Consider the following 14,654-nt stretch of genomic DNA (forward strand, 5'->3'; position numbering starts at 1 on the left):
ATGAGAGCCATAGTCCTTCTTAAAGAGCCATGTTTTTAGTTTCTTTCTAAAGATAAGATCATTCTGGAGTTTAGGAACAATGTTAGAGAAAGGTCTACTGAGCTTTCTAGCTTTGTTAATTTTAGAAATTCAATTTTAGGGGGATGTATGGCACAATCACGCATGCTTTTACAATGTATGCCATTACAATGCGGGCAATACAACAAACGCGTTGTTACCATGCGTTCTATTACCACACAAGTGGTTACAACAGCTTACCTTAGGGAAGTGCAGGACTTTGGAACAGTATTACTATTCCCACTCCAGTCTGTGTGCAACAGTAGGGAAGGTGTTAGATTTAAAATCCAACAACATGTTCCCTAATGCAAGTCGTTGGAATGACTTGCGTGGTAATGGAATGCGTGGTAACAACGCGTCAGTTGTATTGCCCGCATTTTAATGTTCTGCATAGTTCTGGCTGCGTAGTAAAGGCTGTGTTTCCCATTTTAGGGTGCTAGGAGAACTGTATTTCAACAATCCACTTAGAGAATAGCTACTTAGTTTAACATAAAGTCAGGGCCAACCTGAGTTACGGCGTGACATGCCACGCAAAAATTCTTAATAATGATCTTCTCGGAAACCGGTAGCCAATGAAGATTTGATAGCTGTTTACACATATGTTTCCTATGGGCCACTTAGGAGTGCCTGCTGCTGTACCTTGAATTACCGCCAGGATTTGGCTGAAGTATTTGGGTTGCCCCGGGTGCAAGGAATTACCCTAGTTGGAAGAGGACGATATCAGCTTTTTCCCACTGATTTCTAAGTTTCAAGACGGAGCAGGAAAAGAAGCTTCCTAGTTGCATCCAAGAGAGAACAACATAGATCGGCTGTAGTAATGATCATAAGAGGTACTGAGAAGCAAAAGAAAAACCAAGACTGTATACCTAAGGAATTGAGGAAGAGCTGGACTCTCATTGGAAGGGCAAAGGGTATCGTTCAATGGATTAAGATATACGCCAACAATCAGAACTTCAAGTTTATCCAAGTAAATTTTTAGATTGTTAATTGCCATCTGGATGCCAAGCTCAATCAGGAAACTACTGAATTTGCTAGCAGGATCTACCTGCTTTCTAATTTGTAAAGTGTTGTTCCACCCTGAGGGTTTCTTGGCTGCGTTCAAGTGCAAGAGACTTTCAAAGAAAACTCATTAAGGCAGGAATTTACTTTTTCTATGAATTTGAAGTAATGCCTCCAGTTTCTCAGCACCTCAGGGGGTTAATTCAAAGTTATGAATTTTCAACTCACAAGGACCTACATCCCAAATTCTCCAAGTCATATGTCGAGGCAGTACATCGAGCAGTTTAATCATTTTAACCGATATCTTCAGAGACATGGATCCCTTGGTGTGAAATGCATCATATAAAACTAAGTGCAGTTCTGTATGGTGATCCCTGACAGAAGGTGAAGGCAGAAAAAAACAGAATTGACTACCTTCAAGAATCAATAAACTCCAGGATCTTCATTTTAGATGTGGTGCTGAAATTGAATGGTCAAGGCTGGATCCACTGATATAAGATAATCGATATGAAACAAAGGTCTTTATCGTAGCCACTAGCTAAAGGAAAGATAAAGACAAGCTAGGTCTCAAAACGAGGAGTTATTAATCACTCCTGTTAGAGAAGGCTGGCAATCAAGAAACAAGGGATCCCCCAAAATGCCAACATCTCTCATCTCTGAGGTGCCGGCCATGTTACAGCGCAAGAAACCACAGTCCTTATAACCTTTCTGGCTCAGGAGAATCATCGATTTAGGGTCTCACTTGAAATAAACTATTGGATATACATTAGGCTGATTTCCAGGAGAGCCAAAGTACTTTTTGTTAGATTTACTCCTGCCCTTTTCTTCATGCGGAAAAAGATGTGAGTGTCACAGTAGTACATAAAGCAGAAGCAAGACTGGGGTAGAGAGAATAGTTAAAGAGAAACTTGGAAAGTGTAGGGCCCTGGGGGACTCCCCATTTAAAGGAACATTTTGAACTAAAACAGTGTTCAACTTACGAGTCATGCAAGATAGAAAAGACAAACTAAAACACGAACCCAGATACCAATCTTTGAATGGCACTGGAGAATAAGTTAATATATGGAGGGCAAATCCAATGACGTAAGTGCTTCAACAGCATTCGCTTACATTTCAAGATCAATGAAAACTGCAAGAACCTCCGTTGATGCTCCTGCCTGGGCAGAGCGCTGTTGGGTAGGTGCCCATTGTGTTACAGGGGTCAGTATGTTGTGCCTGGGCCATCAGTTGTTACTCATGGGGCAGGAGGGACATGGGTCAAAGTTAGCAGGATCAGTTGGGTTCAAATGTTTCTTCTTTGGGGACATCTCTAAAGCTAGCGCCAGACTATAAAGCATGTTCAAAGACTGATTTCATAGACTCGAACGTTATGCCGACCGTACCTATGCACGCATTACCTATTTGTGCAGGGTTCTTCACCCTCACTAAGCCTCCAGGAGGTTTGGGCCAGTAGCATCTCAGGCTTATCTGTGGTGAAAGTGCCCTCTATCCAGCCCTGCAGCCTGGTGTAAACACACCTATGCTAGTGCAACTCAAGCCTGTTCTGCAGCAGCTCTGCCACCAGTTAGTTAAGGCACAATAGATTTCTTCTGAAGAAAGAAAAGTGAGATTAAAGGAGTTTTTAAGAGTGATTTTACATCAAACTCCTGTATTCATTCAAGATGACCTGTGATGTTCTAGCACTATTTGTTTCACTTATTGTGGGTTTTGAATGCTTGTGACATGAAACAGCACCTACTGTATTGCTTGCTATTCCTCTTCTAAGGGAACTGCCCTTTACTGTGTATGATACTTTAACATTTGAAAAGTAATGTTAGAAAAGTGAGTTTTTTGCAGCTACAAGTCCTGCTAGAGCTAATTAATGGGAAGTGTTTGGATTCAATCTCTTGTCATAGCTGATGTATTTAATGAATAAAATACACTGTTAGTGAATTACAGAACTGTTGATAGGAAAAGATTTCAGGTGGGTCTTAGGAGGTTTTTATAAGGATTTGTAAAACTATTTTCTGGGGGCAGTGGGTTGTAAGAAGACAAAGTTCAATTTGAGTGTGTCTATTTAGTAGATTGAATTACTAATTTATATCCATTCATAGCTGTTTTAAGTTTGGTTTTGGAGGGGTCATTATAGCTGCGCCTCCAGAGATGATCTGCTTGCCTCAACATTGTTTTGATTACTCTTTCTTCACCAGTGAACCACGGTACGGACTTCCTGTGGTTGTTTATATGTTTAGTCTTTACTGGAACTTGGATATGCCACACCCAGTTATCCACTGATTGTAGGTCAGGTATTTCTTCTCTATAGACTCCAGCCTTGTTTGAGGGACATATTTTAAGACACATTGGAATCTCTTTATAGCAATTTTGTAAGAATTTCTGTCGCCATACTTCGGTAACCCATAGTATATCTGCTGAAAGAGTCTGAAAAATCTCAGGAGTGGCTGTTTCTGTCGCCATGTTTCAGTAACTCATGGTAAATCTGCTGAAACAGGCTGAAGAATCTCAGGAGTGGCTGTTTCTGTAGCCACGTTTTGGTACCCAGTAGTATATTCAGATCATCTTTTAGTATAGTCTCCCAGGGTTCCATAGGATATTTAACGAGAGACTGAACAGTGGTATAACCTATTTTTTTATGATTATCATCTTGAGAGGAGGGGGTTCATATTGAACAATGAGAACCACACTGTGGGAGACAATGCAATTCTAAGTTGGCAGGTAAAGGCCATAGTGTGTGTATTCAAAGTACAGTTATTATTGTGTAGACTTTTTAGGACCTAGGGTTATAAATTCTTTGTGTGCATAATGGTCACCTCCTGGATCCGGATGATCGCAGACTGTTGCAGGTGGCGTTGCATTTGGCATGCCACTGGCACGCTTGCGATGCAGCTGCGCATCACCTTCTCTCACGTACCCAAGAGAACCTGCACTTGCTCACACACGAAAAAAGAACTGGACTGCTAGGAGTGCAAAAGCAATACCTAACATGTTAGGTTTCAGTAAGAAAAGACGTTTGACCCACACAGAGTGACTTGGAGGGGATCTTGCTTCCCTGGGGTAATAACCTCAGTTCCCTGGTGTGACATCACAATCTTGAAATTTCAGAGTGAAAGGGAAAGAGGATGGACATCACTCCTCGTGCAAGGATGTGACATCACTCCAGCAATAAGACGGCATTTTGTAACATCATTCCATAGACCTAAAGTGGGCCTGTGACATCACTTTTGGAACACAAGCTGAAGCTGCAATATCACTCCATGGACCGGAGATGGGACTGTGACAATGACCTGGAAACCTGCCTTGGGGTTATGTGATCAACCTATGTGCCCAACATGTTCCTATCACCTTCAACATCAATCCATGGGCTGCATGCAAGACTCTGACCTCACAGCGTGAATTGATCTGAGGATGCGCCATAACTCCTGCACACCATCATCAGAAGAACTCAGAGGATCTCTTGAACAGGTTTGCAATATTGAGAGTAAGACAAATTCCTCTTCAACATCTCAAAAAAAGAACTCTTGTATTACAAACTTAAAAAATAAGTAAGTAAAAGAGAAAAACATTAGGAAAAGGATATTTCTTCAGATGCTAAATTGGATGTAATGGCTGTTCAAACACACACATTGTATATATAACAGATTATTTCTCACAAACGAGTTTGCAAACTGCAACAGAAGAAGCTGCACAATTTTCCTGCCTTAAGATAGGCTCACCTTCAAGAACTTTGCCATTTAAACAATATCTCAGAGGAGTTTAGAAATCAGTTGTGCCAGTCATAGGTCAACAAGTCAATAGTGCAGTTAGCCTTGAAATATAGCGTTGATGCAACATCCTGCATAGTGGCATTGATCCACAGAAATGCACCCAAGTGCCCAGCAATTATCAGGGACCGTGATGCAGCCTCACACCTCTTGAGAGTCTCACCCCACTCCTGAATGGGGAAATAGAATCATCGGTCACCCTGTTTCCGGTGAGTGGGCTAAAAAAGGGTTTAAAAATCTCTTCTCTACTTAGGGCTGGAAAGACCACCTTGGATTCTGAAGCAGCAACCATCCATAAAGTGGTCCCCAAGCCCAGATTCTTTGGAAGCGTACCGTTTCAAATGGAAAAATAAAAGTGTAATAACACACCAATGTAAACATGTCAAACCACACAATTCCTGCAGTCACCAATGTCTCCTGGATACAAAAGCACATGACGGAAACCCCTCCTCAGTTGGTTGCTTGGAAAAGGTATTCAACTGCGTTCCCTTGTTTCATACGTGTCCGGTTAGTAAAGATTCAACCTACACCATTTTTAACTTCAGCTCCATGAGAAGTGTAACACGAGGATGGTGGCAGTTCTGCTATAAAGACTCCTACCCCACCCATGTTTTTCTTTGCAGCTCCTTTCCTCATGTCCATAAATGAAAAAAAACAGTGGAGAAAGCAGGCGTCTGGCTTTGGCTTGTAAACTGAGTCTGTAAAGTGCTTGGTAATCCTTGCTAATAGACTGAAGAGCTTCAACCGTAAAACAGAAGCATTTGGACCCGATGTGAACTTTATGGGGATTGTAACATCCTTTCTCTTTTGAAATAAAGATGGTGGAAAGCATTTGCCAACCTTTTTGAACCCACATATATTCCAACATGGTTCCTTTGGGAGCTTCCTTTCTCTTGGAATTGGCTGAACCTCCGTTAGTTGCTGACCGGCTCCTCTGACGCTCTGCTCCAATGTCCTTCCACGCGCCGGACTGCTTGTCACACCATTGTGGTGGGCCGCTTCTTGAAAGCTTAGGAGCCCATTATTCGGCACAGCGCATCCTGCTTGATGTCAGGTTTACTTGCCGTCCTCCTCTCCTGGCACGTGAGTTGAGCTCCAATGCGACCTCCATGCCCACGTTCTCTAGATATTCCAGATGCACCATCTGCCTCATCCAACACAGCTGCACTCTGCCGCTGAGAGCCTGTCCACCGTTTGCCACGTGTTCTTGATATCCATGAAGGACACAGGCTCAAACTTAGTGGGCCGGCAGCATGGGTGGCTGCTGACCTTGTCAGGCGGGCCCCCTGAGATGGCCTTCTGCTTGAGAAGGTGGGAGAGAGTGAGATCATAGTTGTTCCTGGAGCGGTGGCAGGCTCCGCTGCAGTACTTGAAGAGCACTATCTCGTCAGAATTGTAGCCGAGCCCCAAGTCCCGCACTTTGACCATAAGGCTGCGGATGCGGCAGCCGCGGCCTCCACGGTGAGTCTTCTTGTTGTTCTTACTCTTGGACTTGGTAAGCTCGGCAGGCGAGCGCTCAGCCCGCAGCAACAGGTCATCCGCAAAGTCCACATGACTAAGTCCATTTGTAGTCACATTGTCCACTGTGGAAAATAAGAGATATAGAATTAACAGGAGCAAAGTAGAAAAGAGACAATCCTAACTTAACCTACTCTGTGTTACATAGGCTAGTCCTACCCAAGGCAGACACCAAATCTTTCCATAAAAATGACTCAGCTTGAAATCCTAAAATCAAGTATTGGGAAGGCATAACAATAAGCCTGGGTAAGCACATGGAGGTGTAATTACAGTCTGGTATTTACAGTTCTTCCCAAAGACTGGCCAACCACTAGTATGTACACTCTTGCCTAAAGAGATATGTCCATAACACCTGCCCCACCACTGGTAAGTACACTCCTACCCAAGGACAGATCCACCACTGGTATGTACACTCCTGCCCAAAGACTGACCCATCACAGGTATGTACACTTCTACCCAAAGACAGACCCACCACTGGTATGTACACTCCTACCCAAAGACTGACCAGCCACTGGTATGTACACTCCTGCCCAAAGACTGACCCATCACAGGTATGTGCACTCCTACCCAAAGACAGACTCACCACTGGTATGTACACTTCTACCCAAAGACTGACCAGCCACTGGTATGTACACTCCTACCCAAAGACTGACCCATCACAGGTATGTACACTCCTACCCGAAGGCAGACCCACCACTGGTATGTACACTCCTGCCCAAAGACTGACCCATCACAGGTATGTACACTCCTGTCCAAAGACTGGCCCATCACAGGTATGTACACTCCTACCCACAGATTGACTTGCCACTGGTACGTGCACCTCTAACCCAAAGACTGGCCCGCCGCTGGCATGTACACTCTTGCCCAAGGACTGACCCACCTCTTGTATGCACACACCTGCCCAAAGACTGACCCATCACAGGTATGTACACGTTTGCCCAAAGACTAACCCACTGGTAGTATGTACACTCCTAACCGAAGATAGACCCACCACTGGCCTATACACTCCTACCCATAGACTAACCCGCCACGTGTATGTACACTTCTACCCAAAGATTAACTTGCCACTGGCATGTACACTTCTGCCCAAGGACTGACCCACCACTTGTATGCACACTCCTGCCTGAAGACTGACCCATCACTGGTATGTAAACTATCGCCCAAAGACTGACCCATCACTGGTATGTACACTCCTGCTCAAAGACTGACCCGTCACTGGTATGTACACTCCTGCTCAAAGACTGACCCATCACTGGTATGTACACTCCTGCTCAAAGACTGACCCCAACCCCCATTTGTCATGTACACTCCTGCCCAAAGACAGACCAATCACTTCATGTACACTCCTACTTAAAGACTGACCCACATCTAGTATGTGCACTCCTGCTCAAAGACCGACCCATCACTGGTATGTACACTACTGCTCAAAGACTGACCCATCACTGGTATGTACCCTCCTGCTCAAAGACTGGCCCATCACTGGTATGTACTCTCCTGCTCAAAGACTGACCCATCACTGGTATTTACACTCCTGCTCAAAGACTGACCCATCACTGGTATGTACACTCCTGCTCAAAGACTGACCCCAACCCCCATTTGTCATGTACACTCCTGCCCAAAGACAGACCAATCACTTCATGTACACTCCTACTTAAAGACTGACCCAAATCTAGTATGTGCACTCCTGCTCAAAGACCGACCCATCACTGGTATGTACACTACTGCTCAAAGACTGACCCATCACTGGTATGTACCCTCCTGCTCAAAGACTGGCCCATCACTGGTATGTACTCTCCTGCTCAAAGACTGACCCATCACTGGTATTTACACTCCTGCTCAAAGACTGACCCATCACTGGTATTTACACTCCTGCTCAAAGACTGACCCATCACTGGTATGTACCCTCCTGCTCAAAGACTGACCCATCACTGGTATGTACCCTCCTGCTCAAAGACCGACCCATCACTGGTATGTACACTCCTGCTCAAAGACTGACCCATCACTGGTATGTACCCTCCTGCTCAAAGACTGACCCATCACTGGTATGTACTCTCCTGCTCAAAGACCCATCACTGGTATGTACTCTCCTGCTCAAAGACTGACCCATCACTGGTATTTACACTTCTACCCAAAGATTAACTTGCCACTGGCATGTACACTTCTGCCCAAGGACTGACCCACCACTTGTATGCACACTCCTGCCTGAAGACTGACCCATCACTGGTATGTAAACTATCGCCCAAAGACTGACCTATCACTGGTATGTACACTCCTGCACAAAGACTGATCCCAACCCCCATTTGTCATGTACACTCCTGCCCAAAGACAGACCAATCACTTCATGTACACTCCTACTTAAAGACTGACCCACATCTAGTATGTGCACTCCTGCTCAAAGACCGGCCCATCACTGGTATGTACACTACTGCTCAAAAACTGACCCATCACTGGTATGTACCCTCCTGCTCAAAGACTGACCCATCACTGGTATTTACACTCCTCCTCAAAGACTGACCCATCACTGCTATTTACACTCCTGCTCAAAGACTGACCCATCACTGGTATTTATACTCCTGCTCAAAGACTGTCCCATCACTGGTATGTATCCTCCTGCTCAAAGACTGACCCATCACTGGTATGTGCACTCCTACCCAAAGACAGACTCACCACTGGTATGTTCACTTCTACCCAAAGACTGACCCATCACAGGTATGTACACTCCTACCCAAAGACTGACCAGCCACTGTTATGTACACTCCTGCCCAAAGACTGACCCATCACAGGTATGTGCACTCCTACCCAAAGACAGACTCACCACTGGTATGTACACTTCTACCCAAAGACTGACCCATCACAGGTATGTACACTCCTACCCGAAGACTGACCCACCACTGTTATGTACATTCCTGCTCAAAGACTGACCAATCACTTCATGTACACTCCTACTTAAAGACTGACCCAAATCTAGTATGTGCACTCCTGCTCAAAGACCGACCCATCACTGGTATGTACACTACTGCTCAAAGACTGACCCATCACTGGTATGTACCCTCCTGCTCAAAGACTGGCCCATCACTGGTATGTACTCTCCTGCTCAAAGACTGACCCATCACTGGTATTTACACTCCTGCTCAAAGACTGACCCATCACTGGTATTTACACTCCTGCTCAAAGACTGACCCATCACTGGTATGTACACTCCTGCCCAAAGACAGACCAATCACTTCATGTACACTCCTACTTAAAGACTGACCCAAATCTAGTATGTGCACTCCTGCTCAAAGACCGACCCATCACTGGTATGTACACTACTGCTCAAAGACTGACCCATCACTGGTATGTACCCTCCTGCTCAAAGACTGGCCCATCACTGGTATGTACTCTCCTGCTCAAAGACTGACCCATCACTGGTATTTACACTCCTGCTCAAAGACTGACCCATCACTGGTATTTACACTCCTGCTCAAAGACTGACCCATCACTGGTATGTACCCTCCTGCTCAAAGACTGACCCATCACTGGTATGTACCCTCCTGCTCAAAGACTGACCCATCACTGGTATGTACCCTCCTGCTCAAAGACCGACCCATCACTGGTATGTACACTCCTGCTCAAAGACTGACCCATCACTGGTATGTACCCTCCTGCTCAAAGACTGACCCATCACTGGTATGTACTCTCCTGCTCAAAGACCCATCACTGGTATGTACTCTCCTGCTCAAAGACTGACCCATCACTGGTATTTACACTTCTACCCAAAGATTAACTTGCCACTGGCATGTACACTTCTGCCCAAGGACTGACCCACCACTTGTATGCACACTCCTGCCTGAAGACTGACCCATCACTGGTATGTAAACTATCGCCCAAAGACTGACCTATCACTGGTATGTACACTCCTGCACAAAGACTGATCCCAACCCCCATTTGTCATGTACACTCCTGCCCAAAGACAGACCAATCACTTCATGTACACTCCTACTTAAAGACTGACCCACATCTAGTATGTGCACTCCTGCTCAAAGACCGGCCCATCACTGGTATGTACACTACTGCTCAAAAACTGACCCATCACTGGTATGTACCCTCCTGCTCAAAGACTGACCCATCACTGGTATTTACACTCCTCCTCAAAGACTGACCCATCACTGCTATTTACACTCCTGCTCAAAGACTGACCCATCACTGGTATTTATACTCCTGCTCAAAGACTGTCCCATCACTGGTATGTATCCTCCTGCTCAAAGACTGACCCATCACTGGTATGTGCACTCCTACCCAAAGACAGACTCACCACTGGTATGTTCACTTCTACCCAAAGACTGACCCATCACAGGTATGTACACTCCTACCCAAAGACTGACCAGCCACTGTTATGTACACTCCTGCCCAAAGACTGACCCATCACAGGTATGTGCACTCCTACCCAAAGACAGACTCACCACTGGTATGTACACTTCTACCCAAAGACTGACCCATCACAGGTATGTACACTCCTACCCGAAGACTGACCCACCACTGTTATGTACATTCCTGCTCAAAGACTGACCCATCACTGGTATGTACCCTCCTAATCAAAGACTGACCCATCACTGGTATGTACACTCCTGCTCAAAGACTGACCCATCACTTGCATGTACACTCCTGCTTAAAGATTGATCCATCACTGATATGTACACTTCTAACCCAAATATTGACTCTACCACTGGTATGTACACTCCATCCCAAAGACTGACCCACCACAGGTATGTACACTCCTACCCGAAGACTGACCCACCACTGTTATGTACATTCCTGCTCAAAGACTGACCCATCACTGGTATGTACACTCCTGCTCAAAGACTGACCCATCACTGGTATGTACACTCCTGCTCAAAGACTGACCCATCACTGGTATGTACACTCCTGCTCAAAGACTGACCCATCACTGGTATGTACACTACTACTCATACACTGACCCGTCACTGGTATGTACACTCCTGCTCAAATACTGACCCAACAAGTGCATGTACACTCCTGCTTAAAGACTGATCCATCACTGGTATGTACACTTCTAACCCAAAGATTGACTCTACCACTGGTATGTACACTCCAACCCAAAACTGACCCACCACTGGTATGTACACTCCTACCCGAAGACTGACCCATCACTGATGTGTACACTTCTAACCCAGAGATTGACTCTACCACTGGTATGTACACTCCAACCCAAAGACTGACCCATCACTGGTATGTACACTCCTACCCAAAGACTGACCCATCACTGGTATGTACACTCCAACCCAAAGACTGACCCACCACTGGTATGTACACTCCTACCCGAAGACTGACCAGCCACTGGTATGTACACTCCTGCTCAAAGTCTGACCCATCACTGGTATGTACACTACTGCTCAAAGACTGACCCATCACTGGTATGTACCCTCCTGCTCAAAGACTGACCCATCACTGGTATTTACACTCCTGCTCAAAGACTGACCCATTACTGGTATTTACACTCTTGCTCAAAGACTGACCCCTCACTGGTATTTATACTCCTGCTCAAAGACTGACCCATCACTGGTATGTCCCCTCCTGCTCGAAGACTGATCCATCACTGGTATGTGCACTCCTACCCAAAGACAGACTCACCACTGGTATGTACACTTCTACCCAAAGACTGACCCATCACAGGTATGTACACTCCTACCCAAAGACTGACCAGCCACTGGTATGTACACTCCTGCCCAAAGACTGACCCATCACAGGTATGTGCACTCCTACCCAAAGACAGACTCACCACTGGTATGTACACTTCTACCCAAAGACTGACCCATCACAGGTATGTACACTCCTGCTCAAAGACTGACCCATCACTTGCATGTACACTCCTGCTTAAAGATTGATCCATCACTGATATGTACACTTCTAACCCAAATATTGACTCTACCACTGGTATGTACACTCCATCCCAAAGACTGACCCACCACAGGTATGTACACTCCAACCCAAAGACTGACCCATCACTGGTATGTACACTCCTACCCAAAGACTGACCCATCACTGGTATGTACACTCCAACCCAAAGACTGACCCACCACTGGTATGTACACTCCTACCCGAAGACTGACCAGCCACTGGTATGTACACTCCTGCTCAAAGTCTGACCCATCACTGGTATGTACACATCCTGCTCAAAGACTGACCCATCACAGGTATGTACACTTCTACCCAAAGACTGACCAGCCACTGGTATGTACACTCCTACCCAAAGACTGACCCATCACAGGTATGTACACTCCTACCCAAAGACAGACCCACCACTGGTATGTACACTCCTGCTCAAAGACTGACCTATCACTGGTATGTACACTCCTGCTCAAAGACTGACCCGCCACTGGTATGTACACATCTGCTCAAAGACTGACTCACTGGTATGTACACTCCTGCCAAAACACTGATCAATAACTGGTGTAAACGTGCGTGCCCATGGAAAGCCCACCCCTGGTGTGTGCACTCCTCCCCATGGATGGCCCACCCCTGGTGTGTGCACTCCTCCCCAAGGATGTTCCACCTCTGGTGTGTACACTCCTACAAAGGATGACCATCTCTGGTGTGTACTCTCCTGCAGAAAGACTGACCCATTGCTGATATGGACACTCTTGCCGAAACACTGATCCACCTCTGGTGTGTACATTCGTGCCCAAGGATGGCTACCTCTGGTGTGTACATGCATGCCCAAGTGGGTCCCACCTCTTGTGCGTACACGCATGCCCAAGGATGTCCCACCTCTGGTGTGTACACTCCTGCCCAAAGATGTCCCTCCTCTGGTTTGTACATTCCTACCTAAAGACTGACCCGCCACTGGTATGTACACAAGTGCTCAAAGACTGACCCATCACTGATATGTGCACTCCTGCCGAAAGACTGATCTACAACTGGTGTGTACACGCGTGCCCAGGGATAGCCCACCCCTGGTGTGTGCACTCCTCCCCATGGATGGCCCACCTCTGGTGTGTACACTCCTACCCAAGGATGACCACCTCTGGTGTGTACATTCCTGCCCAAGGATGGCCAACTTTGGTGTGTACACTCCTCCCCAAGGATTTCCCACCTCTGGTGTGTACACTCCTCCCCAAGGATGTCCCACCTCTGGTGTGTACACTCCTACCCAAGGATGGCGACCTCTGGTATGTAGTGACCAAGGATGTCCCACCTCTGGTGTGTACACTCGTGCCCAAGGATGGCTACCTCTGGTGTGTACATGCGTGCCCAAGGATGTCCCACCTCTGGTATGTACACACGTGCCCAAGGATTTCCCACCTCTGGTGTGTACACGCGTGCCCCAGGATGTCCCACCTCTGGTGTGTACACCCGTGCCCATGGATGTCCCACTTCTGGTGTGTACAAGCGTGCCCAAGGATGTCCAACCTCTGTTCTGTGCACTCCTGCCCAAGGATGTCCCACCTCTGGTGTGTACACGCGTTCCCAAGGATGTCCCACCTCTGGTGTGTACACTCCTGCCCAAGTATGTCCCATCTCTTGTGTGTACATGCGTTCCCAAGGATGTCCCACCTCTGGTGTGTACACGGGTGCCAAAGGATATCCCACCTCTGTTCTGTGCACTCCTGCCCAAGAACGTCCCATCTCTGGTGTGTACACTTCTGCCCATGGATGGCCACCTCTGGTGTGTACACTCTTCCCCAAGGATGGCCACCTCTGGTGTGTAAACGCATGCCTAAGGATGTCCCACCTCTGGTGTGTACACTCCTGCCCAAGGATGTCCCTTCTCTGGTGTGTACACCCGTGCCCAAGAATGTCCCACCTATGATGTGTACATGCGTGCCCAAGGATGTCTCACCTCTGTTCTGTACACTCCTGCCCAAGGATGTCCCACCTTTGGTGTGTACACGCGGGCCCAAGAATGTCCCACCTCTGGTGTGTACATGCGTGCCCAAGGATGTCCCTCCTCTGTTCTGTACACTCCTGCCCAAGGATGTCCCATCTCTGGTGTGTACACTCCTGCCCATGGATGGCCACCTCTGGTGTCTACACTCCTGCCCAAGGATGTCCCATCTCTGGTGTGTACACGTGTGCCCAAGGATGGCCCACCTCTGTTCTGTACACGCCTGACCAAGGATGTCCCATCTCTGATGTGTACACTCCTGCCCATGGATGGCCACCTCTGGTGTCTACACTCCTGCCCAAGGATGTCCCATCTCTGATGTGTACACTCCTGCCCAAGGATGTCCCACCCCTTGTGTGTACCCTTCTGCCCAAGGATGGCCCACCTCTGGTTTGTATACTCCTGCCCAAGGATGTCCCACGTCTGGTGTGTACGTG

The 14,654-nt window shown here is 46.9% G+C and overlaps 1 protein-coding gene across 1 annotated transcript in view; it reads right to left on the reverse strand.

The window, feature by feature from the left end:
• Positions 1 to 541: 541 nt before the first annotated feature.
• Positions 542 to 14,654, reverse strand: part of LOC147736465 (glial cell line-derived neurotrophic factor-like) — a 207,868-nt gene continuing 193,755 nt past the window's right edge. The window contains exon 4 of the mRNA XM_086953193.1: positions 542 to 6,397. Within this exon, the coding sequence (XP_086809319.1) occupies positions 5,964 to 6,397 (434 nt within the window). The 3' untranslated portion in view covers positions 542 to 5,963. The remainder of the gene's footprint in view (positions 6,398 to 14,654) is intronic.

Source organism: Lissotriton vulgaris, chromosome 1_2, assembly GCF_964263255.1.
Source record: "Lissotriton vulgaris chromosome 1_2, aLisVul1.2, whole genome shotgun sequence".
Taxonomy (NCBI): domain Eukaryota; kingdom Metazoa; phylum Chordata; class Amphibia; order Caudata; family Salamandridae; genus Lissotriton; species Lissotriton vulgaris.